We start from the raw sequence: 27496 nt of genomic DNA on the forward strand, positions 1-27496 counted from the left end.
TGGCATCAACGAGGACCGCAGCTCACTCATGTCAGGCACTCTGGTGCCATGGAGAATGTAGCAATGTCCGAGACAGGTTAAAGGTGAAATGCAAGGTGTAGAATGAGAGTGAAAACCCAGCCATGACAATCAGGAGCATGGACTTCCAGGCAACTAACTGCTCAGCCTCACTGCTGCCATCCTGTCTACCCCACCCACAAGTTCTCCAACCCTGCCTGAGGCAGAGACCACCAGCCAGGGTTCAACTGTACTCGGTGCTTCAGAAGATGAGACCCCAAGAAGGCAAGCCTACCTCCTCTTGTCATTACCATGTTCAGACATGATGCTGGCATATGACCTGCTGTGGTAACAAGTCCCCTGCACAGGAGTCAACAACTAAACACCCCAAAATGAGGAGTAGCCCCAGCTGAGGAGGGGTTTCATTTTCTCTATTTGTGCGCTTGACTTTCTTCCTACTCTGTGTCCTGTACTCTCAACTACCCTGTCACGCAGGCCTCAGCTCCCGCAGCACCTCCTCTTGGAGGTCTTACAGCCTGGGCACACATCTCCAGCCTGTAAGGGCCTGGCTGACACTCTAGTCCTAGAGCAAAGCTGAGGATGTGGGTGGGGTCATGAAAAACAGTAAAAAGTTTCTGAACTTGCAATAACCAAACTCAAGGCATGAGCGTGTGGCAGCACACGCTGCAGCTGTCTCCTCTCCTGCAGCTTTACTGCAGCCTCAGCCCTGAACACACAAGAACATCTGGCATTCACAACTCATGCTGTCACACCATGTCACGCCCATGCTCACTGCCTCAAACACCTCAGCTCAGATCATATGTGTGAGCTGGAGTGCTTTCAATGTACACACAAGGCCTTCTGCTCATACAGAAACAGAACAGTTCAATATGATAACATACTAACATTTTCCAACTATCAGGTGAGGAATATGCATAGTAGTTGCTATACTGTGTTAAACAGCATACTTATCCCATTAGTATACAAATTTTAGGTTTCTTTTTTTTTTTTTTTTTTTTTTTTTTTTTTTTTTTGGTTTTCCGGGACAGGGTTTCTCTGTGTAGCCTTGGCTGTCCTGGAACTCACTCTGTAGACCAGGCTGGCCTCGAACTCAGAAATCCGCCTGTCTCTGCCTCCCAAGTGCTGGGATTAAAGGCGTGCGCCACCACCGCCGGGCCAATGCCCTCTTTCTTCTGGCCTCCAAGAGCACCCATCGCATGTGGCATCATGCACCCAGACAAGTCTCGGGCAACTGTGGAGCTGCTGCTGACCTCCTTCCCCCACATTCCTGTCTCTCACACCTACCTTTCTGGTGACAGGGACAGGTGTGTCCTAGTAACTACTGCACCTTTAGCACGAGACTGGGGCACAGAACTTAATCTGGCTGGGTAAATGTCTGAACAACTATGAGTACATCTAGCCTGGTGCTGAGAAGAGACTAAGCTCACCACAGGATCGTCACTGACTAAAGCTTTCTGTTGGGGTGCATGCAGGCTTTCCTCTATGGCCCCAGCAGGATGTGTACACCTGAAGACACTGGTGACATTCTGCCTCAGGACATGAATGCGCCTTCACAACAGAGGAAACAGTGACGCACTAAGGACATCCAGTTGGGAGTTAGGCCTTGGCTTCTTCTATAGAAGCTGCCTGGGCCAGCGACCCGAACTACTCAGGATGGCCAGGCTTGTGTGACCTAAGACACAGCAACAGAGGGAAGGCTCTAGAGACAGAAAGAGTGACGTGTGGTCCAACAGCAAGGTATTGACCACTCTCATTTGCCTCATATCCCTGATGGCCAGAAGATCCAAACTGTTATAGGCCCTGCATTTTATCTAATGTTTGGGTCTTCATACCCACAAAACCACTAAGGACACACACATACATAGAGACTTCTAGAAGCAGTAAGTGAGCCAGCTCAGTGAGAGTGGCAGCAAAGGGCTAGTGCACTGTAAACAGCAGCAGTCATCATCACAGTCCAAGGCCGACACCATGGTGACCAGGTAGTGGAAGAGCAGAGCAAACACAACTCTTACTGCAGAGAGAGGGAGGCTTGCACCTGTTCCAATCCAGCTGCATCTCGGAACACTGCTTGCTCGTCCACTGTTTACCCTTAAATATTTACCCAGGGCTGGGTAGCTGAGGGTACACAAGGGAAGACCTGGGGACAGGCAAGCGGTAAGCACCAGAGGAGGTGTAGCAAGACAAAATACTTTAAGGGTAGGCTAGGGGTGCATGTGTAAGGAAAAGGCTGCAGCCCAAGCAGGCGGCTTATCCACTCAGACCTGGCACTGGGTGGGGCTCTCAGTTTGTCCATGAGCAAAACAGCTGCACTGTTCCCAGAAGGTCAAACTCTGTGCTCAAGCCCTAAAGGGCTCAGCTGCTCAGAGGCAGGGTAGACTATACTGAGTCTTTCGGCTCCAATGCCATTTTCTGTACACAGTACGCATGCATGTATGCATGCATGTATGGAACACACACACATACCACATAACATATGGAAACCCAAAATGCTGGGTCTGCTAGCATGCCTTTGTAATCCCAGTGCTGGGGAGGTAGAGACAAGCAGATCTGTGTAGAGCTCACTAGCCACCCAACCTAGCCTACCTGCCGAGTTTTAGGCTAATACAAGATCCTGCCTCAAAACAAGGTGGCCAGCCCCTAAGATTGCAGTCTGACCCCTGACCTCCAATCTGTCATTATTCATCTACATGTCCATGGCAGGTGGCCTCAGGCAGCCCTAACTGCTTCTACAAAAATCCATGTATTGTTGCTGGCCCTATCTACCTTCTGTAAGGGGGGTGCAAAGCAATGTGTCATCCCCTCTTCAAAACAATAGCTGGGCCAGTCTTTGAGCCTCTGTGGCCTGGGGCCACTTCTCTTGGTAGCTGCTCTGACCAGAGTAGGTGGTGTACAGAGGGCAGTGACCCATCTTCTGGACTGCTGACATCAGGGCCCTATCTGCTCTCTCTGCCAGAGTCCAGCACAGACATTACATGGGTTCAGATCTTTAGGGAATGACTGAGCTTGAGGCTCACGTGTTCTCTGAACCAGATTCAACTCCAATGAGAACAGAACACTGAAACCCACTTCTTCCTCTTACTCCCATACTTCACCGGGTGACATTGCCATTAGTATCCATATGACAATCTGTCAATCAGTGATGGGCCTCAATGCAGCCCAGGAAAGCACCTAACAGGGTTTGGGGTTAAGGAAGGTCAGGTCACAGAGAGCAGATCTTACTAAGTCTTTCTGAAGAAAAAGTCAGGTGGGCTGGAAGTGGCATAGAAAGATGAGAAAGTGAGGCACTGGAAGAGGAGACCTTCATGCTGGAACCTGAGTGGTGTCACTTGCCAGCTGAGAGTCAAGAATGCCAGCACCACATATGGTAGTACATGCCAAGAAGGCTGGTTCAAAGGGTAAAGGTGCTTCCAGACAAGCCTGACAATTGGTGTTCGATCCCCCGGACCCACATAAAGGTGGAATGACAGTATGGACTCCACAAAGCTGTCCTCTGATCTATACACGTGTACCATGGCATGTTTCCCCCACATCACACTTATGCGCACAGGCACAAATTATATCAACAACACTGTAAACATCAGAAAGAAAACAATCCACACCTGCCTGTGCAGAGCTAACATTTTTTGACATAGTGGTATTTGAACTATGAATGCTAAAACAGCAATGAACCAAGGCCTGTGTGTATGGCCTGAGAATGACCTTACTCCTTTCCCAGCTAAAGCCTGCATTTGAGAGTTCCCTTTACAGCAGCAACAGGCCTCTCTCCACTGTGCAGCTTTCACGGTCCTGGCTGTACCTTAGCAGCCCCTGAGCCTGCCCAATGCATTACCTCATCACCAAAAAGGAAGGGAAACAGAGGGCCCTGTAGACATCCTTTCCCTGTGGAGCCCTGGCTGTCCTGGAACTCACTCTGTAGATCAGGCTGGCCTCGAACTCAGAGATCTGCTTGCCTCTGCCTCCCAAGACCCTTTCAACCCACCACAAACAATAAAGGCCTACTGCTAAATCATTTTTTAAAAAATACTTTTTGTTTTGTTTTGAGAACTCTCTCCGTAGACCAGGCTGGCCTTGAAATTACAGAGACCTGCCTGCCTCTGCCTCCAGGGTGCTGGGATTTTTTTTTATATATATAAGTTATTTATTTTATTTATGTGAGTACACTGTAGCTGTCTTCAGACACACTAGAAGAGGGCATTTAATCCCACTACAGATGGCTGTGAGCCACCATGTGGTTGCTGGGAAGCGAACTCTGGACCTCTGGAAGGGCAGTCAGTGCTCTTAACCATTGAGCCATCTCTCCAGCCCCAGGTGCTGGGATTAAAAGCATGCATCACCACCATCTGAGGCTAAAAAAAAAGATTTATTTTTAAGAAACTTATGTCCCTGTGCTGGTTAATATGTGGGTCTCACGTGACTGCAGGTGCCTTAAGAAAGCAGAATCTTCAGGACCCCACTCCCCATGGGGCGTTTAAACCACTTCAAAGCTGAAGTCGTCTGATATGGTGCTGGGAACTGAACACAGGTCCTCTGGAAGAGCAGTATGTGCTCTTAACCACTGAGTCATCTCTACAGTTCATGTTGAAACACTCAAACAAAATTTTGCTGAGTGGTGGTGGCACATGCCATAATCCCAGCACTAGGAGGCAGAAGCAGCCTGAGTTCCAGGCTGGTCTACAGGGCAAGTATGAAGATAGCCAGGGCTATACAGAAAAACTGTCACAAAAAGAAACAAAACAAAACAAAAAACCCCAACAACAACAACAAAAATTAAAATGTATGGTGTGAGTTTATGTGTCCCACATATGTGCAGGAACCCACGGATCAGAAGAACGTGCCAGATCCCATGAAACTGGAGTTACAGGCAGTTGAGAGCTGAACCATGTGGGTGCTAAAATCAAACCCAGATCCATGGAAAAGCAGCCAGTGCCTTTAACTGCTAAGCCATCTCTCTGGTCCTTAAATAGTCCTCTCTTTAAGGGATCTTCAGTAACCACCCAACCAACTCTACACCTGTGTCATTCCTGTTTTCTGTAACTTTCTTAAAGCGGCTGGGACTGATCCTGAGGCCTCGTGTTTGCTAGACCAGCACCCAGCACTAAGCTATTTCCCCAGACCATTTATTTGTTAGTTTTTTGAGACAGGTTCTCACTGTGTAGCCCTGGCTGTCCTAGAACTCACTCTGTAGAGCAGGCTGGCCTTGAACTCAGAGATCTGCCTGCTTCCTCTGCCTCCCCAGTGTTGGGATCAAAGGTGTGAATCATCAGCCTCCAGTCCATTTCCACACTACGTTTTGAGACAGGGTCTGCTAAGGTACTCAGGCTCACTCTATAGCCAGGGAAGTGCTGGACTTATGGTCCCTGGTGGAGGAGCAGTCTCTGCCCTCAGCAGTGGCCCTGTTTAGGCAGGGAGCCAGCATATGAATCCTCACAGGTGGGTGGTCAGGTCCAGGAGGTACACGGGGAGATGCTGAGAAGGAGCTACAGGACAGGTTGGAGGTGAGGCGGCTAGAGTCCTGTCCTGTTGAGTGCTGCTGGTGGGCAGCCAAATGAACAGGATGGTGTGCCCGTGCAGCTTCAGGCCTAGTGGGGAGAAGATGGCAGCAATAACAATGTGAGGAGGTACTAGGGAGGCAACTAGGGAGGAGGGCAGCACTGTCTGGGGATTCAGGGGAGGGGGTGTCATCTGAACCAAGTGGGAAAATGAACAGGACTAAGAAGGCAGGGGCACCTCAGTCTGAAGGTATGTGGGGCAGGGGTGGGGGCACCGGTGTGGACTTCATCCTGTAACTATGCAGACACTCCAGGGGAGGGCAAAGTGTCAAAATCCTCCTGGAGAGCCAGCCTACACTCTGAGACCTGGGTAGCTCTGACATCCTAACTGGGTCCATACCCTGTCTCCCGCTACTGCGAAGATGACCCAAGTCAGTAACACAGTCAAGACCTGGTAAGGGATGAATACACGAGAGCTCTGAGTGTCCTTCTTCCTCCCAGTCAATACCAGCACCACCTTCTTTACCATCACCATGCTACCACTGTGCTCTGGAGGCTTGCCTTCATCTTCTGGCAGCATCTCCTTCCCCAGCTCCTCCCTTCTCTCTGGGGAATAAGTCCCAGTGGCGCTCTGCACAGACAGGGCCTGTGACAGCTGCAGCCCCCGAGACTGTAAGGAAGAAGGGAGGGGTGTGTGTGAGATGGCCCTAAGTCTGAACCCTTGTGTTTCAAGCTGCAGCTTGCAAGTGAGGCCACCCATCCAAACCAAGGGAGGCGATCCCTGATGGAATTACCAGCCTGCAGGCTCCTGCTGGGAAGGGTGCTGGGCCAGTCACATGAGCACAGACAGCAGTGGCAGCAGACACTTCCCAACTGCCACCCCCAAGCTTCAGGCAGCTTATTCTTGCGGCTGCCTGGAGGAAGGGAAGGGAAGGGAAGGGAAGGGAAGGGAAGGGAAGGGAAGGGAAGGGAAGGGAAGGGAAGGGAAGGGGAAGACAACACGTGAAGCTGACTGTGCACCATCATCACTGTCCAGCCTGCCCATGATGACGGAGGCTGAGTACTATGAAGGGCTACCATCTCCAAGGAACCTGGCCTTCAAGGAGCTTTCCCAATTCAGGGACACAGCCAAGCCCTGTGCATCTCTCTAAGGACTCTGGCACCCAGCCTTGGAGCTCCTTCCTAGAACCAGGGGCTCTCCACATCACCGTCCACAGCAACCAGAGACACCAGATGCCTATGCAGATGCAGCTCTCAGAGGGGACAGGCCTGGACCTATAGTGGCATCCAAAAGCCCCATGGGCCACTCCACAAAAGAACTCCCACAGCACTAGTGGGCTGGGCCCTGCTGCGTGCTTCTCTTTACCAGCTTCCTGCTTCTCCCCTCCCCTAAATCAAAACAATTTGACTGTAAACTCCAAGGCATATTCTGCCAACAAGGGAAACAGAGGCACATAAGTACCTATCCAAGGTCATGCATCCTGGGTGGAGGAGCTGAGGTCACCCTCGGGTAAACTGCTCCTGGAGCAGGCCACAAGTCACCTGCTTTCTTCACAGCAAGAGGAGAGAGGGAGGTCAAGTCACTTTGAGAAAAGGAGCCATACTTAGTCTGCACTGTATGCTTGTTTGTTCTAGTACAGAGAAATGTCACCCTCAGCCCACAAATAAACTGCCTACTGAGGCAAAGAAGCTAACAAGCCATAGCCTCAGTGCAGAGTGATGGTCACTGGGTCCCACACTACCTCTGGTGCAATGGATATTTTCTAGATGCAGAAGGAAACCCACCTCAACCTCCATATTTTCCTACCAGGGACCCTTTAACCAGAACTGCTCTAGAATAAGAACCTTTCTGGACTTAACAAATGACAAGGTATCAATGTTACACAGGTCTCTAAGAGACTTGAGGGGACTGTGGAGTTACAAGAGGTCACATGGTAGTCTCCAAAAGTAAAAAAGCCCTCACAGGCTTGGTTGGGCTATACTGCAGATCAAGAATGAGCTAACAAAAGAGGTGGAAAGGCTACAGAGAGCCTAGGGGTGGGGGTGGGGAGGGGTGGGCACTAGGCATCTCACAGGTATATCAAATACCTAGCAAAGGCTCAGATCAAAGCCAATTACTGTTGACTGAGGAGGGAGGCTTGTAAGAGGAGCACTACCCTAGTACGCAGGAGACGCTGGGTTCAAAAAACCTACAGACTACCAGGCATGGTGGCTCCTGCACACAGCCCTGGAGGATGAGGAAGAACTATCACAGTGCGTACACCTACCTTTAGTCTAGCACTGAACAGAGAGAAACAGAAGGAGCTCTGAGTGTCAGGCCTGCCTGGTCTATATAGAATTGCCAGTCAAAGCTACAGAGAAATCTCTTAAAAAATAATAGCTTCTGCTGAGCAGTGGTGGTGCACACCTTTAATCCCAGCACTCACAAGGCAGAGGCAGGTGGATATCTGAGTATGAGGCCATCCTGGTCTACATAGTGAGTTCCAGGACAGCCAGGGCTATCCTGGAAAACTGTCTCCAAAACCAACAACAACAACAAAAAAACCCCAAACAAAAAACCAAAATTGTCTATCTACATCTACATCTACACACACACACACACACACACACACACACACACACACACACACACACCTGTAGGCCCCAGCTCCGTTTGCTCCGGTGTTTCTGCACCTTGCGGACTCCCTGTTTTTTTTTATCTGTCCCGTACACTACATTCTAGCTGATTCTGGCACTAGTCCCCACATACCTGAAGTTGGGCCATACCAGGCTGACTCCCAGGACTTACCAGATGCCCATGCCATGCCTCAGCACCAGTGCTTATTGGTCACTCTGGGATCTCCTGCCATCTTCTCCCCTCAACTAGCACCTAAATGGACTGCCACTGAGTTACCTGTGCAGCAAGAATACAAAGCAGCACTACAAAAGTGTGTTCTAAGGGCAGAGGGTGTGGATAAGCAGCTAGCAAAGGGGAGAGAGCAGCCCAGCCCTCTTGGGACTTTGAAGCCATCCAGGAGTCAGTTTCCTCTTGAGTGTCCAAGGTCAAGGCCCTTTACTGTTTCTTACTCCTCTTACTGCCCTGCAGACCACACGTTTACCTTTGGTCCTGCAGACAGTACAAGGACAAGTACAGGCTCTAGGAGCAGAACACCTGGGTCTCAGTCTCAGCCTAGCACCTCCCTGGCAGTGTGACAAGGCAGGAGAGTCACTTCACTTCTGCCCCTAGTCCTCACGAGCCCCGAGTGATGCCTGTCCACAGGGGTGGCTGTAGGACTCAAGTAAGGTTAGCATCTGCAAGTACTTGGTCATGGAGCGCAGGGACATGTGAGCACTAAGGTCAGCCAGAAAACACACCACAGCCTGGCCCAATGCTCTACTGCAGAAGGTAGCTGCCATCACCTGAGTTCTTGCGGTCACCTGTGTCAGCATGTCAGCACTCCCCTCACCGAGCACAGAAAGGCCAGCCAAGGTCACCCTGTAACCTGCAGTCTGCTCAGAAGGGCCTGAGTACTGGATAGACAGCCAGGAAAGGCTGTGCAAAACCCTGAGGCTTGCAGTTGGTCCTGCCCAGGCCTATGGCTCCCAGATCTTAATCCTTTTGAAGCAATGCCCTGGAGGAACTATCAGCTCAGGGACTGTGGCCAGTGCCAGGCCTGAGTGCCTCAGTGGGGCTCAGGAGTATTGCCAACACCTGCCTGGCACCTTGGAGGAAGAGCTCTGTCCTGGCACAAACTGGATTAGCTGCCTCAGAACTTCCTCCAAATGCCACTTTAGGGCATCAGACCTAAAACTCCTCGTCCCTTCTTACACTTGTACTTGGAACCAGACTGGAATCAAGAGCAGTGACTGGTTTCTCCTCTGAAGTGGGGCTAGCACAGAAACAGACATCAAGAACTAAAGGTTAAAGACTGGGCACCACCCAGGTCCATGGGCCAGAGAGCAGCAGGATAAAGTGTGTGATGGAAGCAGCAACTGGCCCAAAGTCTTCAGTGCACTGTGGACAGGCCAGCAATGTCCCGCCTGGAGCCTGGTACCTTGACAGCCTGTCATGTTGGTGCTCCTCACATCCTCAATTTACTCAGAGAGGCTGGGCAAACTTGCCTTCAGACAAGGCTGGGCCTGGAGGTTTAGACCTGTCCCCAGAGTAAGGCAGTCATCTTAAGGAACAAGGCTGAGGGAAAGTGGGGGACAATGGCAAGTGCTGGGGGATGGGGGAAGGGAAGAGATAAGGGCTGAAGAGCAGCAGCAGACGCACCAAGGCTCCTGTGCTGGGCTCCACACTGCACCCGCCACCCCACAGCTGCACTGTACAGACAGAGAACATGCCCTGCTCTACTCCGCAGCTCTTGTCACAGCCCTCCCAGACCTAAGACGTGTGCTTTTACCTGTCAAACCAGTTCCAGGAGTCCATAGCAGAGCCAGGGAGAACAAACAGTATGGCTGTCCTCCGCACGGCCACTGTCCTCACCACCTCTTCCCTGACTCCAGGTGGCTAGGAATAGTCACATGTTGGAACTTCACAAGAAATCTCCTGGTGGGTAGCCCAGGACTCTGAGTGAGAGCTGGCCACATGCCACTGGCAGGATGCAGGGTGGGGAACAGCAGGGAGGGCAGGCAGGATCATCGGTGTCATGTGCTTAGATCACAAGTCTCTCTCACAAGCCTGCCTTGCAAAGCCAAGAATCTAGCAGTGCCTGGAGAGGCTAGCCGAGCACTTTCTTGTGGTCTGGTCTGAAAGAGTTCCTGGTTCCTGGAAAGAACTAGGGCCCAAGGACTACCTCTCATCAGGGGAGGACTGGCCAGCTTCCTCTCCCAGTACCCACATGCCCAGTGTGCCTCTTCCACTCACGACTTCCACCTCCTCCCTATTCTCCAAGTCTCACTTTCCACCCGCACACCTGCCTCCGGCTCCCCAGCCATGGCATCCCATCCTCTCAGACAATCCTGGCCAACTGCAGGGTGAAGCTCATTGGCTCTGCTTTATAGAGACATGGCTAGGGCCTCCCAAAACTTCCCTCTCAGGCTGGTCACACTGCCACAAATCTCCAGGTGGGGCTGAGAAAGTCAGCTCCCATTCCTGCTGGGGGCACCAAAGAGAAAACACATAACAGAACACCAGTGGTCCTGGTTTTACACAGAAATGGATGGGTCCTTAGATTAACTCACTTCAAGGAGCTCCCAACACTAGGCTCCTGAAAGGCCTGAGGGGGCTCTGACCCTCAGATAGGCACCTGGAGCTCCAGATACCTCAGCCAGCACTCCTACCCAGAATAAGACTGAGTGGAAGCTGATACTGGCAGGCTCCTTCAGAGCTGCTCCCCTACCCCAGGCTTCCTTTACTTCCCAACACCTCCAGACCCGGTTAGCCCTTCCATCTGTCTCCCTGAGAAGAATGGATTTGAAACAACTGTGTCCCTCAATTCAGACCCTCCAAACACTGTCACTAGGAGCACTGTTTGGGGCCATTGCTCTTGCACAAGGACCATGGCTTAATTATATACCTCTATGCTATAGAGGGCCCACAGACCACCTGTGACACACCCCCTGCCACCCCTGATCCAGGCTGGACCATCCTCAGAGACCTGTCTCTCAACGGGGCTCTCACCAACCTTCTAAGCCCATCTACCTTCCCATCCCAACAGCTCCCAGGCCATGGACAACCCTGCCGTCCTGGGCACCTGCCCCTAGCTGCTGATGGCTCTGCAAATCTCTGTCCAAGGTGGCCACCTTCATATTTCCTTCCCTATGGAGGCCAAGTCTTTAAGCTCATTCCCAGCCAGAAGTCATGGCTGCCTCTCTGCTCACTCCTCCAAAAGGTGGGCCCTAAGTAGTCTTTGCTGTCACTCTGGAAAGCTAGGGGAATGATAGTCTCCCCAACCCAGGAGTTACCACACCGGTACCTGTCACCCTTAGCAGCAGCAGTCCAATTAGCCTCGTTACAGGACCTACCGGAATTTACAAGGGCAGTCTTGTTTAAAGGTTACACTAAGAAATTAGCACCTCCATTTGCAGACAAAGGAACCGAAGGAAGGAGGGGAGGAAACAGCTCTCTCAACAGCCAAACCTTGCAGGCATGGTGGGTCATGCCTGTCATCCTAGAGCTTGAGACAAAGGCTGATGCAGGAGGACTGTCAAGCATCTGAGGACAGCCTGGACTACACAGTAGTCTCCAGAACAGCTTGGACTACTCAATTCAATCTCAAAAAAATCCTGTCTCAAAAAAAAATGTGTGTGTGAGTGTGTGAGTGTGTGAGTGTGTGAGTGTGTGTGTGTGTGTGTGTGTGTGTGTGTAGCTACAAGTGTGGCTCCATGGTAGAGTGCTTGCCTAGCAGTAAGGAAGCCCTGGACTCCATCCCCTGTTCTGCATAAAAGGAGTGTTAGTACATACCTGTAATCCTATCATTTAGGAGAGGGAGGCAGGAAGGTCAGAGGTTCAAAGTCACCCTTAACTATACACAATCTGTGCTACATAAGACAATCTTAAAAAAACAAAACAAACAAACAAAACCCTTAAATTTAAAAAGGCTTGGCCTTTTCAGAAAAACTGTGGGCCAGAAACTTTGCCCAGAGCAACACCCAACTCTCCAGGCCCAGCCATCTGACCCTCATCCTGGAAGGTTCTGACTTTGGCCCCATCTAAAGAGCAAGCTCTTTCCAGGCCTCCGTGTCGCCTTCATAATCATCATGGATTTAGGAGGCTCCCCCTCACCAGTCACTGTTTATGTGTGATGTCACTCAGTCTCTGGGAGACCCTGGCCACTGCTCCTGTCAGTCACTCAGGGGGAGTGGGGTTCTGAGGCTTGGGGGAATCAGGCAACTTCTCATTGGTTACAAAAGACAGCAAGTGGGAAAGTCAGAATTTGATCCAGTTTGCTTTCTTTTTCCCCTTTTTCTTTCTTTTTATAACAAAACAGGGTTTCACCATGCAGTTTGAGCCCCCCTAGAATGCCTACTCTATGGTCCAGCCTTAGCCTCTAAGTACTGGGCTCACAGCTGCATATAGCCACACCAGGTTTCTTAACCACTTCTGAATGGCCACACTGCTCCACCTCTCCCCTTCCTGCTATGATCTCGCCACAGTGGACACCAGGTTGCTGCCAAGGCCCAGTGGACTCTTCCTGTCCTCAGCATTAGTTCCAAGAAGTTCAGAACCCAAAACAAACCACCCAGCTCTGGCGGGCTCCTCAGGCCAAGTCTAAATTAACCCTGGTCTCTTTGGTAATTACTAGTCAAACTGGCATTTATGGCGGGCTTCCAGTGTATCATTTCCTGCAACCAAGTCCACTGCTCCCACAGACATCAAAGTTACCAGCTGCCCACTGCCTGGCAGTAGTGTGTCTGTCTGTTCCAGGACCGCAGGTTAGCTTCTATAGAAAACGGCCAGTGGGCAACCTCACTTCACAGGCTCCACCCAAGCAAAACACAATTCAGCTCAGAAATGGGATTAGCCTGTGTTCATCTCCCCAGCAACCTTTCACCTTTCCTAACCATCAAAGCCAATGCGCTCCTCCAAGTGCCCGTCCAGTTCCAGCTCCCCACCAACCTTCTCCAACAGGCCTAGATCTTAGATCTTTCCATTTCCCGACATATAAGCCACCTTCTGTTGACCAGAAACACCTGAGTAGGTAACATTCCCGAGTCATTCCCCAAGAAGACCCTGGTAAAAGCGGGCTCCACGTTCTGCTGCTGAATCTTACTGAGAAATTCCTCACACGCAGGCACACTGACCACCTCGCCCTCTGCTTTTCTGTCTGCTGCCTCTGACTCTCTTTTCTCAGTCGGAGGGTTTACCAAGTTCTGTATACAGTCTGGGTTTATTTCCCGTCCTCGTTCCAGCCAGAGGAGCAATGGCCATAGCCGGCTACCCTTTGCCTCCTGCTTTACAGACCAGCTGCTCCACTCTCACCACCCTGTGGACTCAGACACCTATCTTTCCCCCAATACTATGAACAGCCTCTCTTCATCTATCCCTGCGTGTACCATGAACTCAAAGGCTGGCTGCCAGCCTTCCAAATTCCCAAACAAGGTTAGGGTTTGAAAACCCAATCCTGTGCACCTTTCCAACTCTCCCGCCAACCCCTCTCTGCCTCCAGCTCTAACCTAGGCATCGCTGAAATCACCAGTAAGTGCCATTTACCGCGAGCCACCTCCGTAGGGGGTCGGCTCTGTGGCGGTTCCACCCGCCCCTGGGCTCTCCCTCCCAACCCTCGCCATAGCTACCGTGTCTCCAGGGGTCTTTGGGCTCCACCGCTCCGGACACGATGTCCTCGTCCGACGGGAACGTGACATGCTTGGCCGCAGCCTTAAGGCGCCCATCGGCCGGGGGCGAGGCCCCGCTAGGAGACCCAGCTTCGGCGGGGGCCTCCTCGGCCTCGGTGTCCGCGCCCGGCCCGGGCGGAGCCTCCTGCGGCGGGATCTCCATCGCCACCGCCTCCTCCTCACGGGGGCCCCGGGGACATGCCCCGGGCCCCGGACTCGTCTCTCCGGGTCCTCCCGCCGTTCCGGGGCATGGGCTTCACCGCTGTCTCAAGCGCCGCCTCCGTCCGCTCCGTTCGTCGTCGTCGTCGTCGGGAGCCCCAACGCGCCTCCGCCGAGCTCCGCGAGTATCTGCTCTTCCGCAGCCACACTTTCGCTACAAGCCGAGGAGTCCGCTGCCTACTGAGAAAAGCATGACACCGACTCAAGCTTTTGCTCTGGAAAAAAAAAACCGTTTCGAGGGCGACACGAAGATTGGGACAAAGCGCAGGAGGCTTCACGGGAAAGAGAAACGTGAGGGGCGAATCTGCAGGGCCAGAACTGCAGAAGACAGAGGTGGGGCCTATGAACGCTGTCTCCCGGAGCGCTGCGCATGCGCGAGTTTCAGCCGCCTCCGCCCTCAGCCCAGCTGTCAACACTCAGGTTCCCGCACATTCATCACAAGCCCAAATAATTCGGGAAAGAATTCAATAGAAATCCTGTCACCGCGGCCTGCAAAAGGGCTGTCAACGGTTAAAGCCGTCTGAGTTCTATACCAGAGACTCACGTAAAAAATGGAAGAATCGCCTCCACAAAATTGTCTCCTGATTTCTACACACGCGCTCACAAGAAATAATGAGTAACTTAAAATATAAAATACAAATCAGATGTATTAAAGTGTTTTACTTGCGGGGCTAGAGAGATGGCTCAGCGGTTAAGAGCACTTACTGCTCTTCCAGAGGTCCTGAGTTCAAATCCCAGCAACCACATGGTGGCTCACAACCATCTGTAATGGGATCCAATGCCCTCTTCTGGTGTGTCTGAAGATAGGGACAGCGTTCTCGCATATATAAAATAAAATAAAATTAAAAAAGACTCTGGCGGGGCTAAGCCAAGTAATGGGAACAGGGTAAGATGATGGAGGCGTTGAAAAGCCGTGAGAGCTGAGCTGCAGATAGGATGAGTACAAGTGACAGAACCGACAGAAGAGCAGACTTTAGCTTCACTGACTCGCCAAAATTATAGCAAGTGTAAATTACAGTATTAGACGAGTCTGCCTGGTATTCATGAACCTGATTTAAAAACAAAAACTGGGAGCAGGAATTCCAAAGGCTTGAGACGACCAAAGGCCGACCAAACCTGAGCGAGCCTAGGCCACACCTCCAAGGGGTGGATTCCATAGCTCAGGATTCATCTCTGTCCCTTCGCTCTGCTCTCCCTTCTCAGCTCATTAAGGACCGACCCATTGGCAAGAGACTGAAGCTCTAGAATGGGACTTGAGGAGGGTAGAGCACAACGCACTAACTAGAGAGCTGGGCTGGGACTGGAGGGAGGCTGCGGTGTGAACTGACAGTAGCTAAGGCTAAGTGCTTCCCTTGGCAGTGTTGTGGGTTAGTACACTTTGGAGACTGAGAACCAAAAGCCCCCTATAATCAATGCAAAGCTTCACTTACATTCTGAACTTCAACTAAAAGGCGTTAACAGTTTTTTGTTTGGTTGGTTTTTGTTTTGGTTTTACTGGTTCTCATGTAACCCAGGCTACCATCTGACTTGCTATGTAGGCAAGACTGGCTTTATCTCTGCCTCCTCTTGCCTCCTCCTGCCTCTATACCCCGTTCCCCACCCCAAGTGCTGGGATTACAGGCCTGGGCCACTGTGCTCAGCTAGGAACTGCTTTTGGATACCATCTACTGAAAGATTTTTAGTGAAAAGGGACTGAAACAGGTGACATAGACTGCCTCACTAGGAGGCTGGAGCAAACTGAAGGATAAAACTTCAACGCTAACCACCAATCTGCGGCATTTGCTCCCTGGCACTGTCACACACAAGTGTGACCACCATCACCACTCCCTGTCCCCTACTTAGGAAAATGTGGACCACAGGTTTCCCTGCACCTGGACCTGGTGCAGTGGACCACAGCACCCAGAGGGAACCTTGTAACCTGGTGTAAGCCAAGGCCCTTCCTAGTAAAAGGCCATCGTTGCCCATCTCAAAATAGACTTTAGGGTCAATTTCTTGTCCAGAGAATAAAGTCAGCCATTTTGGGAGGATACCAGGAGCAGTGCAAACCCCATACTGTTATCTGAACTCCTCCCCATCATGGCTTAGCCCCACAGTGATAACTACACTACTAACTCTTAAATACTACTCCAGAGGGTGGGAGGACAGCTTAACAGTTAAGAACACTTGCTACTGTGTTGCAGAGGGCCTGGATTCTGCTCTCAGCCCTCACATCTCACAAGCACCTATAACCAGAGCTCCTGCCGATGGCCTATCTCCATGAGCACCCACACTCACGTGGCACACAGACGTAACACCTACATTTAAAATTTTTAAAACAAAAAAATTTTAAAACATGGCACCATTCTCCATGGGATACAACTAAAAAGATAAGCAGAAAGGCCAAGTATGGTGGCCTGACCTGTAATCCAGCACTTTGGAGGTTGAGGCAGGACTGTGAATTCCAAGCCAGCCTAGACTACACAGCCAGGTCCTGTCTTTTTAAAAAGGTTGGGATGAGCCAGGCAGTGGTGGCTCACACCTTTAATCCCAGCACTTGGGAGGCAGAGGCAGGCGGATTTCTGAGTTCGAGGCTAGCCTGGTCTACAGAGTGAGTTCCAGGACAGCCAGGGCTACACAGAGAAACCCTGTCTCAAAAAAAAAAAAAAAAAAAAAAAAAAGGTTGGGATGGGGTGAAAATATGGCTCAGCCATTAAGTGAACTGGCTGCTCTGGCAGTGGACCCACAAACCATTCCCGGCACCCACATGCTGGGTCACAACTATCTCTTACTAGTTTCATTGGATTTGGTGCCCTCTTCTGGCCTCAGCCATCACTGCATGCATGGAGTACAGACATCCGTGTAAGCAAACCACCCACATATATAAATAAAAATTTAAAAGGAAAGCCAGAGCCAGGTTTCTCCGGATAATGATTTCTTTGGCAGGAGGGAAGATGGAGAAACAGCGTGAGAGGCTCAACCTCAACGTTGCAAGCTCTTCAGTGCTGTTTGCGAACACAGGCACACACGCATATACACACACCCCTCAGCCTGCAAGGACTAGCCTCAGGAATTTATTTCTATAAAGTTGAGTTGTGTGAGGCAGAACATTTCTTTCAACAAGAGAGACCTAGAATATCTGTGGTTGCAGTCTCCCACTGTGGTACAGCCTGGCCTTGAATTTATGCTCTTCCCACTTCAGCCTCTTGAGAGCCAGGGTTATCGAATCCAGCACTAGATGGTATCTGATTTGGAGTTCCTCTGAGTTCAAAGCCAAGGTTTGTTGGAGCTTGCTTTGAAAGTCCAGAAAGGTGCTGAGAACTCTATGGCCCAGGAAAAGCCAGAGGCCTGGGCTACTGTGGCAATGCCCACAAGGAAAACAGCAGACAGTCTTTACAGCTTGAAGGAATAGGAAATGATGTCACTACATCGAAGCAAGGCTTCAGCCTGCACACCTATGGGAGTCTGCAGCTGAGAAACGTAGAAGTTGGCTACATCCAGGTCTGTGGCTCCAAACTGGGCAGTCACATGTACACCTTCATGCAGTGTGAAACTCACAGGGTGTCCCACCATGGCTAGGAGGCTGCGGAGGTAACGTTCCCTCAGAGCAGCTCGGGCCCGCTGGTCCTGTGACTCTGGGGGATACTGAATACAACCTTCTCCGACTTCTGGTCTCAGGATGGTCCTACGTCCATCAGGGGCAAAGCCTCGGCTGAAGCCATCGGGGCCCCGAGGGAGGCGCAGCACTGGTACTGGCACAGGAATGGTCAGTGGGCTTTGCATGGCCCAGGTTCTGGGAAGAAGGTGAAAGAGTTAAAGCCACACAGCTCCAGGAGAGAATAAACTCACCCTTTGCTTTCACCTGTAGACTATAGCTATACTGTCTAGAACCTGCGTAAATCCCCCCAGCTCCATCTCAGGTAGGGAATTTTGTCTGTCTGTTGTTACACGGTTTTGGAGACAGGGTCTTCCTATATAGCTCAGGCTGACCCCAAATATACAGACACCTGCCTCCTAAATGCTGTACAGGTATCATTACCATAAGGGGCTCCTCTGCCTTTGTTGTTTTGTGAGAGGATCCCCAGCCCCCCTTTTGTCTACTTTGATCATAGCTTTATTATGGTTCTGGGGTAACTGTCACAAGACTATTCCCAGCCCCTCTCAAATATAGCCCATTCTCCGTCAATCAGCCAGAGTCCTGACAGCTAGATCCAGAATGATTCAGCGACTGTTACACACTGCAACTACTGAGTGAAAACGGTCTACGCTTAAGGAGACCTGTCAGGGCCGGGCAGTGGTGGTGCACGCCTTTAATCCCAGCACTTGGGAGGCAGAGGCGGGTGGATTTCTGAGTTTGAGGCCAGCCTGGTCTACAGAGTGAGTTCCAGGACAGCCAGGGCTATGCAGAGAAACCCTGTCTCGAAGAAAAAAAAAAAAAAAAAAAAAGAAGAAGAAGAAGACCAGTCAGGAGAGTTTAGGAGTTTGCAGTATCTTAGGCCTTTTGTTTTCAAATGCATTTATTTGTGTGTGTGCAAGGTCAGAGGACAGCCTGCAGGAGCCAATTCTCATCTCCTATATTGCCAGGGATAGGACCACATGAGGCTGTCAGCTTGGTGGTGAAAGCCTTGGGACTTTACTCACAGAGCTTGCTCTCTAACCTTTTGGGGATGGGGGGCAGGATTGAGAAGAGCATGGGATATCACTATGTAGCCCACACTGTCATGGAAGCTACCATCCTGCCTGCCTGGGCCTTCCTAAGTCCTTCGATCTTAGGCCATCTGCATGGTTTTAAGGTTCCTCCTAATGTCAAGTGTGGTGACGCAGTCTCATATCCCAGCACTAGGGATGCCAAGGCAGGAGACTCGACTTTAAGGCCAACCAGTTCTAGATATGGCATCAGCATCCCAAAGCCACTGGAGTTACCACCCCTATTTTGTTCCTTCTTGTGTCCAATACATTGACTGTCTCAGTGGCCTCCCACTGGGCTCCTATAGTGTATTCTTTTTTTATTTTTTCTTTCTTCCTACCTCCTCCCTTTCTCTGAAATAGAGTCTCACTGTGTAGCCCTGGAACTCACTATTTAGATGAGGCTGACCTCAATATGCCTGCCGCTGCCTCCCTAGAGTTGGGGATTCAAGGTGTAGACTGTCAAGCTTGGCTTATGTGTACACGTGTGAGCTGCTGTGCCCATTCTTGGGCATAAAAGCCAGAGGAGAACATCACATATCCTACCCCAGCCCAGTGTGTTTCCCACAGGCTGTAAACTGGATCCTGCTACATCTAAATCCTGGGTCAGTGAAGACCTCAGTAGGTCTCAGAACTTGCTGCCAACCCTGGCCACCTGACTTCAATCCTTAGAACCCGCAGAGTCCAAGGAGAGAACAGAGTCCAAAACTTGTCCTCTGGCCTCCAGATTCACACTGTGATGTGCATCCACACATACACATACACATGCACACAGGTTAAAAGCAAACAAAACTTTTACAACTAAATCCCAGAGTGACCTCTGTTTAGGACTGTTCCTTGGGGTCCTCAACTGGAGTCCTCACAGTGGACATTATATGACCTTCTCTCCTCTCCCCTTTCTACCTTTGGACTAGCTTGTATTCTTGAGGTAGAGCAAATACAGCCCTGCCACAGGACCTTTGCACTCACTGCCTTTCCCTGGAGGCATGGGGGCTGCCAAGCTCACTTTCTTCTCTCACCTCACTGATCCATCCATTTCTTTTCCCATTTTCAAACCACTATTTCTAAGAAGGGGTCTCAGATAGCCCAAACTGACCACAAGCTCACTGTGCAGCCCAGGCTAGTCTTGAATTTCTGACCCTCCTTCTGCTACCTCCCCAGTACTGGGATGTCAGGCTATTTTATATAGTACTGAAAATCAAATCCAAGATTCCATACATGCCAGGCCAGCACTTGACCAAAGCCAGATGTGGTACTGCATGATTTTAATCCTAGTATTCTAGATGCACAGATAGGCAGATCCCTGAGTTTGAAGCCAGCCTGGTCTACAGAGTGAATTCTGCCTTGAAAAACAAACAAACAAACAAACAAACAAACACGAATGGTACTAGAGAGATGACTCAGAGTTCAAGAGCACTGGCTGCTCTGCCAGAGGTCCTGAGTTCAATTCCCAGCAGCCACATGGTGGCTCGCAACCATCTATGAGATCTAGTGCCCTCTTCTGGCCTGCAGGCATACATGCAGGCAGAATACTATACACATAATAAATCTTTTTTAAAAAAGAAAAACAAACAATGCAGAGGGAATTCTATACTGTTCACTCTATATTGCCCCACACCCCATGAGGTCTTGTCACATTGCTTGGGTTGGGAGCTGGTCTTGAACTCCTGGGTTCAGGTGACCCTTCTGCTTTAGGCTTCAGTCCTACGCTTATCCCATCTGTCCTTTACAGCAATGTGTGCTCCTGATGGGATGTTTCTGGGATGCTTCCCAGCCCAGGAAAAACAAGGTTCCCTCCAGGAAATGCAGGCTTTCTTTCACCCGTGTGCAGGCACCAGTACCTCTACTGTAGACAAGGCTGGCCTGGGACTTGGGGATTCTGCACCTGAGACTTAATGCTGGGACTGTGTGCACACCTAACCTTGGTTTCTATTGGCCTCTTGGTACAATCAAAGAGTCAGCAGTGATGAGGCTAGAGATGTGTCTCAGCCATTAAGGGAACTTGGAAAAGCAGGTTTGATTCCCAGCACCTACATGATGGCTCACAACCATCTGTAATTCTAGCTTCAGGGGATCCAATGCCCTCTTCTGGACTCCTTGAGCACCAGGCATTCACACGGTATACAGACATACATGCATGCAAAACATCCATTCACATTTAAAATGTTGTAAAAGAAAAGTGAAGGTTCAGCAATAGGGCTGGAATGCAGCTCACCTACATCTGGTAGATGCTCTCCTAGCAGGTAGGAGGCCCTGGGTTTGAACACCAGCACTTCATAAAACTGGGTGTGAGGGAACACACCTATAAGCACAAGCAGGAGGATCAGAAGTTCAAGGTCATCCTTGGTCACATAGACAGCTTGAGGCCAGTTTGAGCTACAGGAGGGGAAGGAGAGGACTCCAACTCCTGAAAGTTGTCTTCCTTAATATCACACAAATAAATAAACGTAATCAAGATCCAGCTGGTCTACAAAGCAGCCAGAGCTACACAACGAACCCTGGGGGAGGGGAGATGAGGAGAATCAGCATGTGATTTGAGCATGTGCTTTGAGGTGAGTATGATTAGAGTGTGTTGCCTTGAAGCCTAGGCTTGCTTCTACCTGGCTATCCTCCTGCCTCAATGGAATGCTAGGACTCCAGGAAAGCTCTGAAATTCCATGGATGTACCACCTCATCTAGCTTTGTATCTATTCTTTAAAGATTCAGGTGTTCTCTGCCATCCCAAGCACAGGCACTTGTACAGCAAATCTACTGGCTGACCTTAAGATCACAGCCCAGCAGTGAACACAGGAGCAATTATCCAGACAGAGCTGGAGAGAAAGAGGCCAGAAGAAAGTCAAAGTCTTGGAGGAGGGAGGAGTAACATAGGACAGTGGTTTCCAGAAGGGCTTGGGAACAGTTCCGGGTCAGTCACACCGTGCAGTCCTGGATGAAATAAGAAACTGAGCCACGACAGAAAACACACCTACAGTAGCAGCATGGAAGGTTTATGTAGGAAGACTGGAGCTCAAGGCCAGCCTGGATATACTTTGAGGCATGGTAATAGACTGGAGTAAGGAGGTTGAGCAGCCAGCATGGAGCCTCACCAAGAACTTGCATTGTGTCCACTCTGAGAGATGTGGGCACCCACATACTGCTCTGAGCAAGGAGGAACATGAGCTATTCCTTCACAGGAACCCCATGCTTACTGTCCAGAGCATATCCTTGTGGGAATGAGGGAGGGACAGGGAGTCCAAAACATAGGCCCCTGTGTCCCCTGGTTATGCTGGCCCTTGTGAGAGGAGCTGTTAAATTAGTGCTGTGTGGGGCATGCAAAGCACTCAGCAAGCTGTGCAGGTCAAATAGGAAGTCTTCAAGGCAGGCTCCAAGGCCCTGTGGTAGACAGGGAAGACTAAGCCTAAAGGGACTAAGTGTGTGATTATAGTGTAGAGACAATCCAGAGCCTCTAGCAGGCTAGGCAAGTCTATCACAGAACCACACCCTTAGGCTCTCGAAGGTGGATTCTAAGCAAGCACTCTACACCCTGAAGCCTTCTTTCTTTATGACAGTGACTCATGTGACCCCAGGTGGCCTAAAATGTTTGATCCTCCACTGTCAATGGTAGCACACACAGCTTTAACTTCAGCATTGGGGAGGCAGAGGCAGGTGGATCTCTGTGAGTTCCAGGACAGCCAGAGCTATAGATAGAAACCCTGTCTCAAAAAAAAAAAAAAAAAAAGAAAGAAAGAAAGAAAGAAAAGAAAAGAAAAAGAAGAAAGGAAGGGAGAAAGGGAAAAAGGAAGTAAGGAAGAAAGAAAGGAAGGAGGAAAGTTAGGAAGAAAACCAAGTCTGACCTCCTGCCCCCATCTCCCTTGTCCTAGGATTACAGGTCTATGATGCCATGGCCCTGTTTATCTGGTGCTGGGGTTAAACAAATACACCAGTAACTGAGCTACACTGAAGCCTCCCAGACTGCTTTCATTTTCAAGTCAGGATCTCACTAAGTGCCCAGGCTGGCTTTAAACTTACCCTGTCACTGAACCAAGTTGTTTTGTTTGTGCGTGCATGTCACAGCACATACACAGGGGTCAGAGGACAATGTAAAGGAAAAAAAAAAAAAAAAGTCTGTTCTCTCCTTCCAGCAACTGGGTTCCCAGGATCAAACTCAAGACATCTCCTCAGTCCATGTGGCAGACTTTTGATACTCCTGTCCCAGACTGAGGACCTGGGACTTTGAGACAGCATCATCCAGCCCAGCTACCTGCATTTAAAAAAAAAACATCTGCTAGGTGGTGGTGGCACACGCCTTTAATCCCAGCACTTGGGAGGCAGAGGCAGGCGGATTTCTGAGTTCGAGGCCAGCCTGGTCTACAGAGTGAGTTCCAGGACAGCCAGGGCTACACAGAGAAACCCTGTCTCAAAAAACAAAAACAAAAACAAAAACAAACAAACAAACAAACAAACACTGGCTGTTATTCTTTCAGAGGTCCTGAGTTTAATTCCCAACAACCACATGGTGGCTCAGAACCATCTATAATGAGATCTGGTGCCCTCTTCTGGCCTGCAGGTATACATGAAGGAAGACTGTTGTATTATACATAATAAAATAAATCAGAAGGAAGGAAGGAAGGAAGGAAGGAAGGAAGGAAGGAAGGAAGGAAGGAAGGAAGGATAGAAGGAAGGAAGGAAGGAAGGAAGGAAAGAAAGAAAGAAAGAAAGAAAGAAAGAAAGAAAGAAAGAGAAAGAAAAGCATCCGTAATATTACTTAAGGAAGGGCAGATGGGAACTAAGCCAGTAGTCAAAGAACTTTCTTAGATCAGCAGACAGAATTAGATGGAAGACCAGTGAGGAGCCTTGTTTGCTCCAATAGAGAAAAAAATATATAGAATAGGCTGTGGTGGTACACACCTAAAATCCTAGCAGTCTAGAGGTTGAGGGTCAAGAATTTCAAATTTTAGGCTATCCTGAGCCATATAATGAGAATCTAATTTAAAAAGATTTGATCATATCCAGAACCCCCATTTGCTGGAATGGACCTGAGACTAGATATCACTTTGCTGGTCCACGAAAATATCAGAAAAAGACAGCTAACTGTGGCCACTGGAGTACGAGTTTTCTCCTGGCCTTTCCTGTTGACAGAACTGGACCTTGAATGTTCTGGAGACAAGGTGGAAAGATTTAAGAAAACTAATTTATGCTGGGTGTGGTGATGCATGCCTTTAATCCCGGCCCTTGGGGCGCGGGGGGGGGGGGGGGGGGGGGGGGGGGAGTGACCCGATGGGATTTTTTGAGTTCAAAGCTAGCCTGGTCTACAGAGAAACCCTGTTGAAAAAACAACAACAAAGATTTGAGAAAAGTCAGGGAAGAATTGTCCTAGTGTCCTAGATGGCAAGAACAGCTAAAATCACCCTCCTCCCGTTAATCTGATCTCAGTCTCTGATCTAGACACCATGGGTTTCCTGCCCAGAGGTTAGTCCAAACTCATACATCCCAATGTATGAAGCGGGTAAGGACACCTTGGGCCAATGAACAGGTAACTGTTCACAGGACCATCCTTGGTGCCTCAGGGAGAGTGGAGTGAGGCATGGGGAAATGGAGACAGCAGAAAAAAAAATCAATCCAAGGCCAGTCTTAGAAGGGATGCTAGCCAGTTCTAGTGTGGGGAGAGTGGCAGGCCTTGCACCTCTCCCCTCATCCCTCTGCCTAGATGGAAAGTGTTTGATTACATTCTTAAAGCAAGTCACCAAAGTCTGTTCCCTTGTTTGGATACTTCCTCCTCCTGAGGCTGAATACCAAGGTAGAGCTATCAAAGTATTGAAGATGAGAAATCAAAAGCCCCCTCTGGCTTATCTAATTAACATGCCTATTTAAAAAGAAACGCCTCATCCTAACACCGGGTTTCTCCTGGTGTCTTTAGACACTGCCATTTGTCCATGGGCCAGGTTGGTGTATTTAACCAGAGGCAGTCCTTTGTTCCCCTGGACACATACCTCTCCTCCCTCTTTCTTGTTCCCTTTCCTACCTCCTTCATTCTCTATCTCCTGTCTTTATCTCTTTGCTCTCTGTCCTTCTGGGGCATCCTGTGCGCTAACAACTTGGTCCTGGAGGTTCTGAGCAGATACTTTTCCTTGCAGTCTTAGCTACACAGAGAGTTAGTTCTACAGCAGCCTGAATTACATAGGGAGAGGTGTGGATGAACAGGGGTGGGAGAGGTTGACGATGAAGCGCAATTGGTAGAGTACTTGTACAGAAAGAATAAATCGGGTTTCCGTCACCAGTCTAACATAACTGCAAGTGGTAGTTTATACAGGCCTGTAATTCAGCCCTTGGCAGGTGAAAGCGGGACATAAATTCCAAGCTACCCAGGGCCACACAGTGAGTTCAAGGCCAGCCTGGGGCTACTGTTCTGGTTAGTAGTCTCAGAGGAAAACAAAAGCCAAACAACAAATAGAAAGTTAAAGAGGAATGGGTCAGTTTGGAGGACATTAGGTCTACCTCGAGTCACCAGGATACGAAACGGGCGGGTCTTCTAGGCTGGCAGACAAGACCTAGTGTAATTAAGCAGCCACCTATTTCTCCATACACACTGTAAGGTAACTGTCTCCTGTCCTCGGACCTTCTATGCAAATTCACTAAATAGAGCCACACCTGAGAGTAAGCAGCCCGAGGGCAGGATCTGTGGCCTTCCCAGCTCCCAGGGGCGAGTCAGTCTCCTTGTAATTCCTTCTAGCCTAAGAGTCCTTTTCAAATTCTAAGAATGTCCATCCGCTGCAGGGCAGCCACCTCCCACCCCGCCCGCCCGGTGTCAGAGCACAGTCCCTCTCTGGGTCGTCTCTTCCCCGCAGCTCCAATCCCACCCGGTGCGGCTTACCCGGAGGAGAGCCCACGTCCAAGACGGCGTACTCACCGAGGCCTGGCCCTGCCCTGCAGGCGCTGCTCTTACGCCCGCGCCGCCGCCACACAGGTCCCGGCAGGCGCTGAGCCCCGACTGCCTAGGTTCCGCCCGCGCAACCTCCGCAGAGGTCCGGGTGGGCACCGAGTCCCGAGCGCCTGGGTTCCGCCCGCGCCTCTACTTTCCTCACGAGTTCATCGGCCGCTCCTGAGTCACCCGACCGGGGCTGGGTTCTGCCAACCTGTGGGTTAGGGACGTTTAGGATGCCCACCTTGGGGAACACAAAACAGAGGTTCAGAAAGCTGGGCATGGTGGCTCCCAGGCTTGGAATCCCAAGTACCCGCGAAAGTGAGGCAAGAGGATTGTCCGAGTTCGAGCGAGGCCTGACAACCTGGGCTACAGATAAGGCCTCATCTGAAAAAAAGGGGGGGTGGGGGGAGGAAGAAACGAGTAGTGGATTACACCTGTAATCTCAGCACTTGGCAGTGAAACAGGAAGATCAGGATCAGTTAGAGAGAGAGGGAGGGAGGGAGAGAGGGAGGCAGAAATAAGGGAAGGGGGAGGAGGAAGCAGCAGTAGCTGCTGCTCAGAGAATAGAGATTTCCTATCAGCGGCCTAGGAGGTACCCCTGTATTCACCCGTCCCCCCCAGGAGGAAGCTGACCCCTCCCCATCTCCTCCTCTAGGTACCAGGAAAGGGGCATGCAGAGTGCTGCCGCTAGGGTGGACAGAGTTCATTCATTTTGTCCTTCAGCCCTCTCTGCAACCCACATTTACAAAGGGAAAACTGAGGCCCTGCGAAACCCCACTGATCTCAGCCCAGGTAGAATTGATTGCATTCCCACAGAGTTCACTTAGGAAGGAAGAGGACTGCCCAACCCCTTACTGCCTGACACACAGGTGCTCTGCAAATAGCCGTGGAAAAGAGTGCCCCGCTTCAATATAGGTGCTGGGGTGCCTGCTTGTCCTAGCTACCAGGGAGGCCAAGGCTGAGGATTTTCTAACCAGACATAGAGAGTCCCATCTCACTGAAAGAGTAGGGGATCTCTTTAGGAATGGGACACCCCGTGCCGGGCATTAGTGGCACACGCCTTTAATCCCAGCACTTGGGAAGCAGAGGCAGGTGGATTTCTGAGTTCAAGGCCAGCCCGATCTACAGAGTGAGTTCCAGGACAGCCAGGGCTATACAGAGAAACTCTGTCTTGAAAAGCAAACAAAAAAACAAAATAAAATAAATAGGAATGGGACACCCTAATGATGCTCTCTTTAAAACCTATATTCTCTTTCTAGTTAGGAGAACAAAATAACCTACAAGTTAGCAAAAAGATAATCCAAGGCCTTCAGAGGGACTGAGGACAGGACTCATTGGCTTGCCTAACATAACAAGACCCTAATTCCATCCTTAGCACAAGAAAAATGGCTAAAGTTATGCCTAATACTTGGTGAAGCTGGAGCAAGAGGCTCTCAGGTTGAAGGCTAGCCTATGCGATAAGGTATGGCTAGCCTGTGCTACAAGGATGGGGCTGGACATATATAGCTCAGTAGCAGAACACTTGGCTGAGATGTGCACAGCTCTGTGTTCTGCTCCTCTGAACCCCCAAAAGAGGAGACAATAAGGGCAGTGGGTATGATGATAGCAAGATAAGAAAGGCTTAAAATTTGGTGATTAAATCAGTTGTGTGCAGAGGGAGGACAACTGTTGTAATTTGGGGCCAGCCTAGGAGACAGAAATAAAGGAAGGAAAGGAGGAAAAACACCAAGCAAGATGGTGCACACCTTTAATCCCAGCACTCAGGAGGCAGAGGCAGATGGATCTCTTATGAGTTCCATGCCAGCCTCGTCTTCATTGTCCTAGGACAGCCATGGTTACATAGAGAGACCCTGTCTCAAACAAACAAACAAACAAAAAACCCTAAACCCTACACACACACACACACACACACACACACACAGAGAGAGAGAGAGAGAGACAGAGAGAC

General features: G+C 50.2%; 2 protein-coding genes across 8 annotated transcripts in view; both read right to left on the reverse strand.

Annotated features, from left to right (window-relative positions):
* Positions 1–14299, reverse strand: part of Ppp1r37 (protein phosphatase 1 regulatory subunit 37) — a 29171-nt gene extending 14872 nt beyond the window's left edge. The window contains exon 1 of one of the 3 annotated variants that reach the window (XM_034503727.2): positions 13728–14299. In XM_034503727.2, the coding sequence (XP_034359618.1) occupies positions 13728–13929 (202 nt within the window). In that variant the 5' untranslated portion in view covers positions 13930–14299. Of the gene's footprint in view, positions 1–8295; positions 8327–13727 lie in introns of those variants that run through there. The other 2 variants (XM_034503737.2, XM_076928976.1) reach the window with 2 other exon arrangements.
* Positions 14300–17007: 2708 nt separating this feature from the next.
* Gemin7 (gem nuclear organelle associated protein 7) lies at positions 17008–25692 on the reverse strand. Of its 5 annotated transcripts, XM_076929059.1 has the most exons (4): positions 25534–25674; positions 22656–22887; positions 20863–20949; positions 17008–17754 (listed from the first exon to the last, which is right to left on the reverse strand). In XM_076929059.1, the coding sequence occupies exon 4, from the start codon at positions 17742–17744 to the stop codon at positions 17355–17357; it is 390 nt and encodes a 129-aa protein (XP_076785174.1). In that variant the 5' UTR covers positions 17745–17754; positions 20863–20949; positions 22656–22887; positions 25534–25674; the 3' UTR covers positions 17008–17354. The 5 variants fall into 5 exon arrangements, with proteins under 5 accessions (XP_076785174.1, XP_034374109.1, XP_076785182.1 ...); XM_034518218.2 differs by lacking the exon at positions 20863–20949; XM_076929067.1 differs by lacking the exon at positions 22656–22887 and having other exon boundaries at positions 25534–25649.
* Between the last annotated feature and the right edge of the window lie 1804 nt (positions 25693–27496).

This window comes from Arvicanthis niloticus, chromosome 1, assembly GCF_011762505.2.
Source record: "Arvicanthis niloticus isolate mArvNil1 chromosome 1, mArvNil1.pat.X, whole genome shotgun sequence".
NCBI lineage: Eukaryota > Metazoa > Chordata > Mammalia > Rodentia > Muridae > Arvicanthis > Arvicanthis niloticus.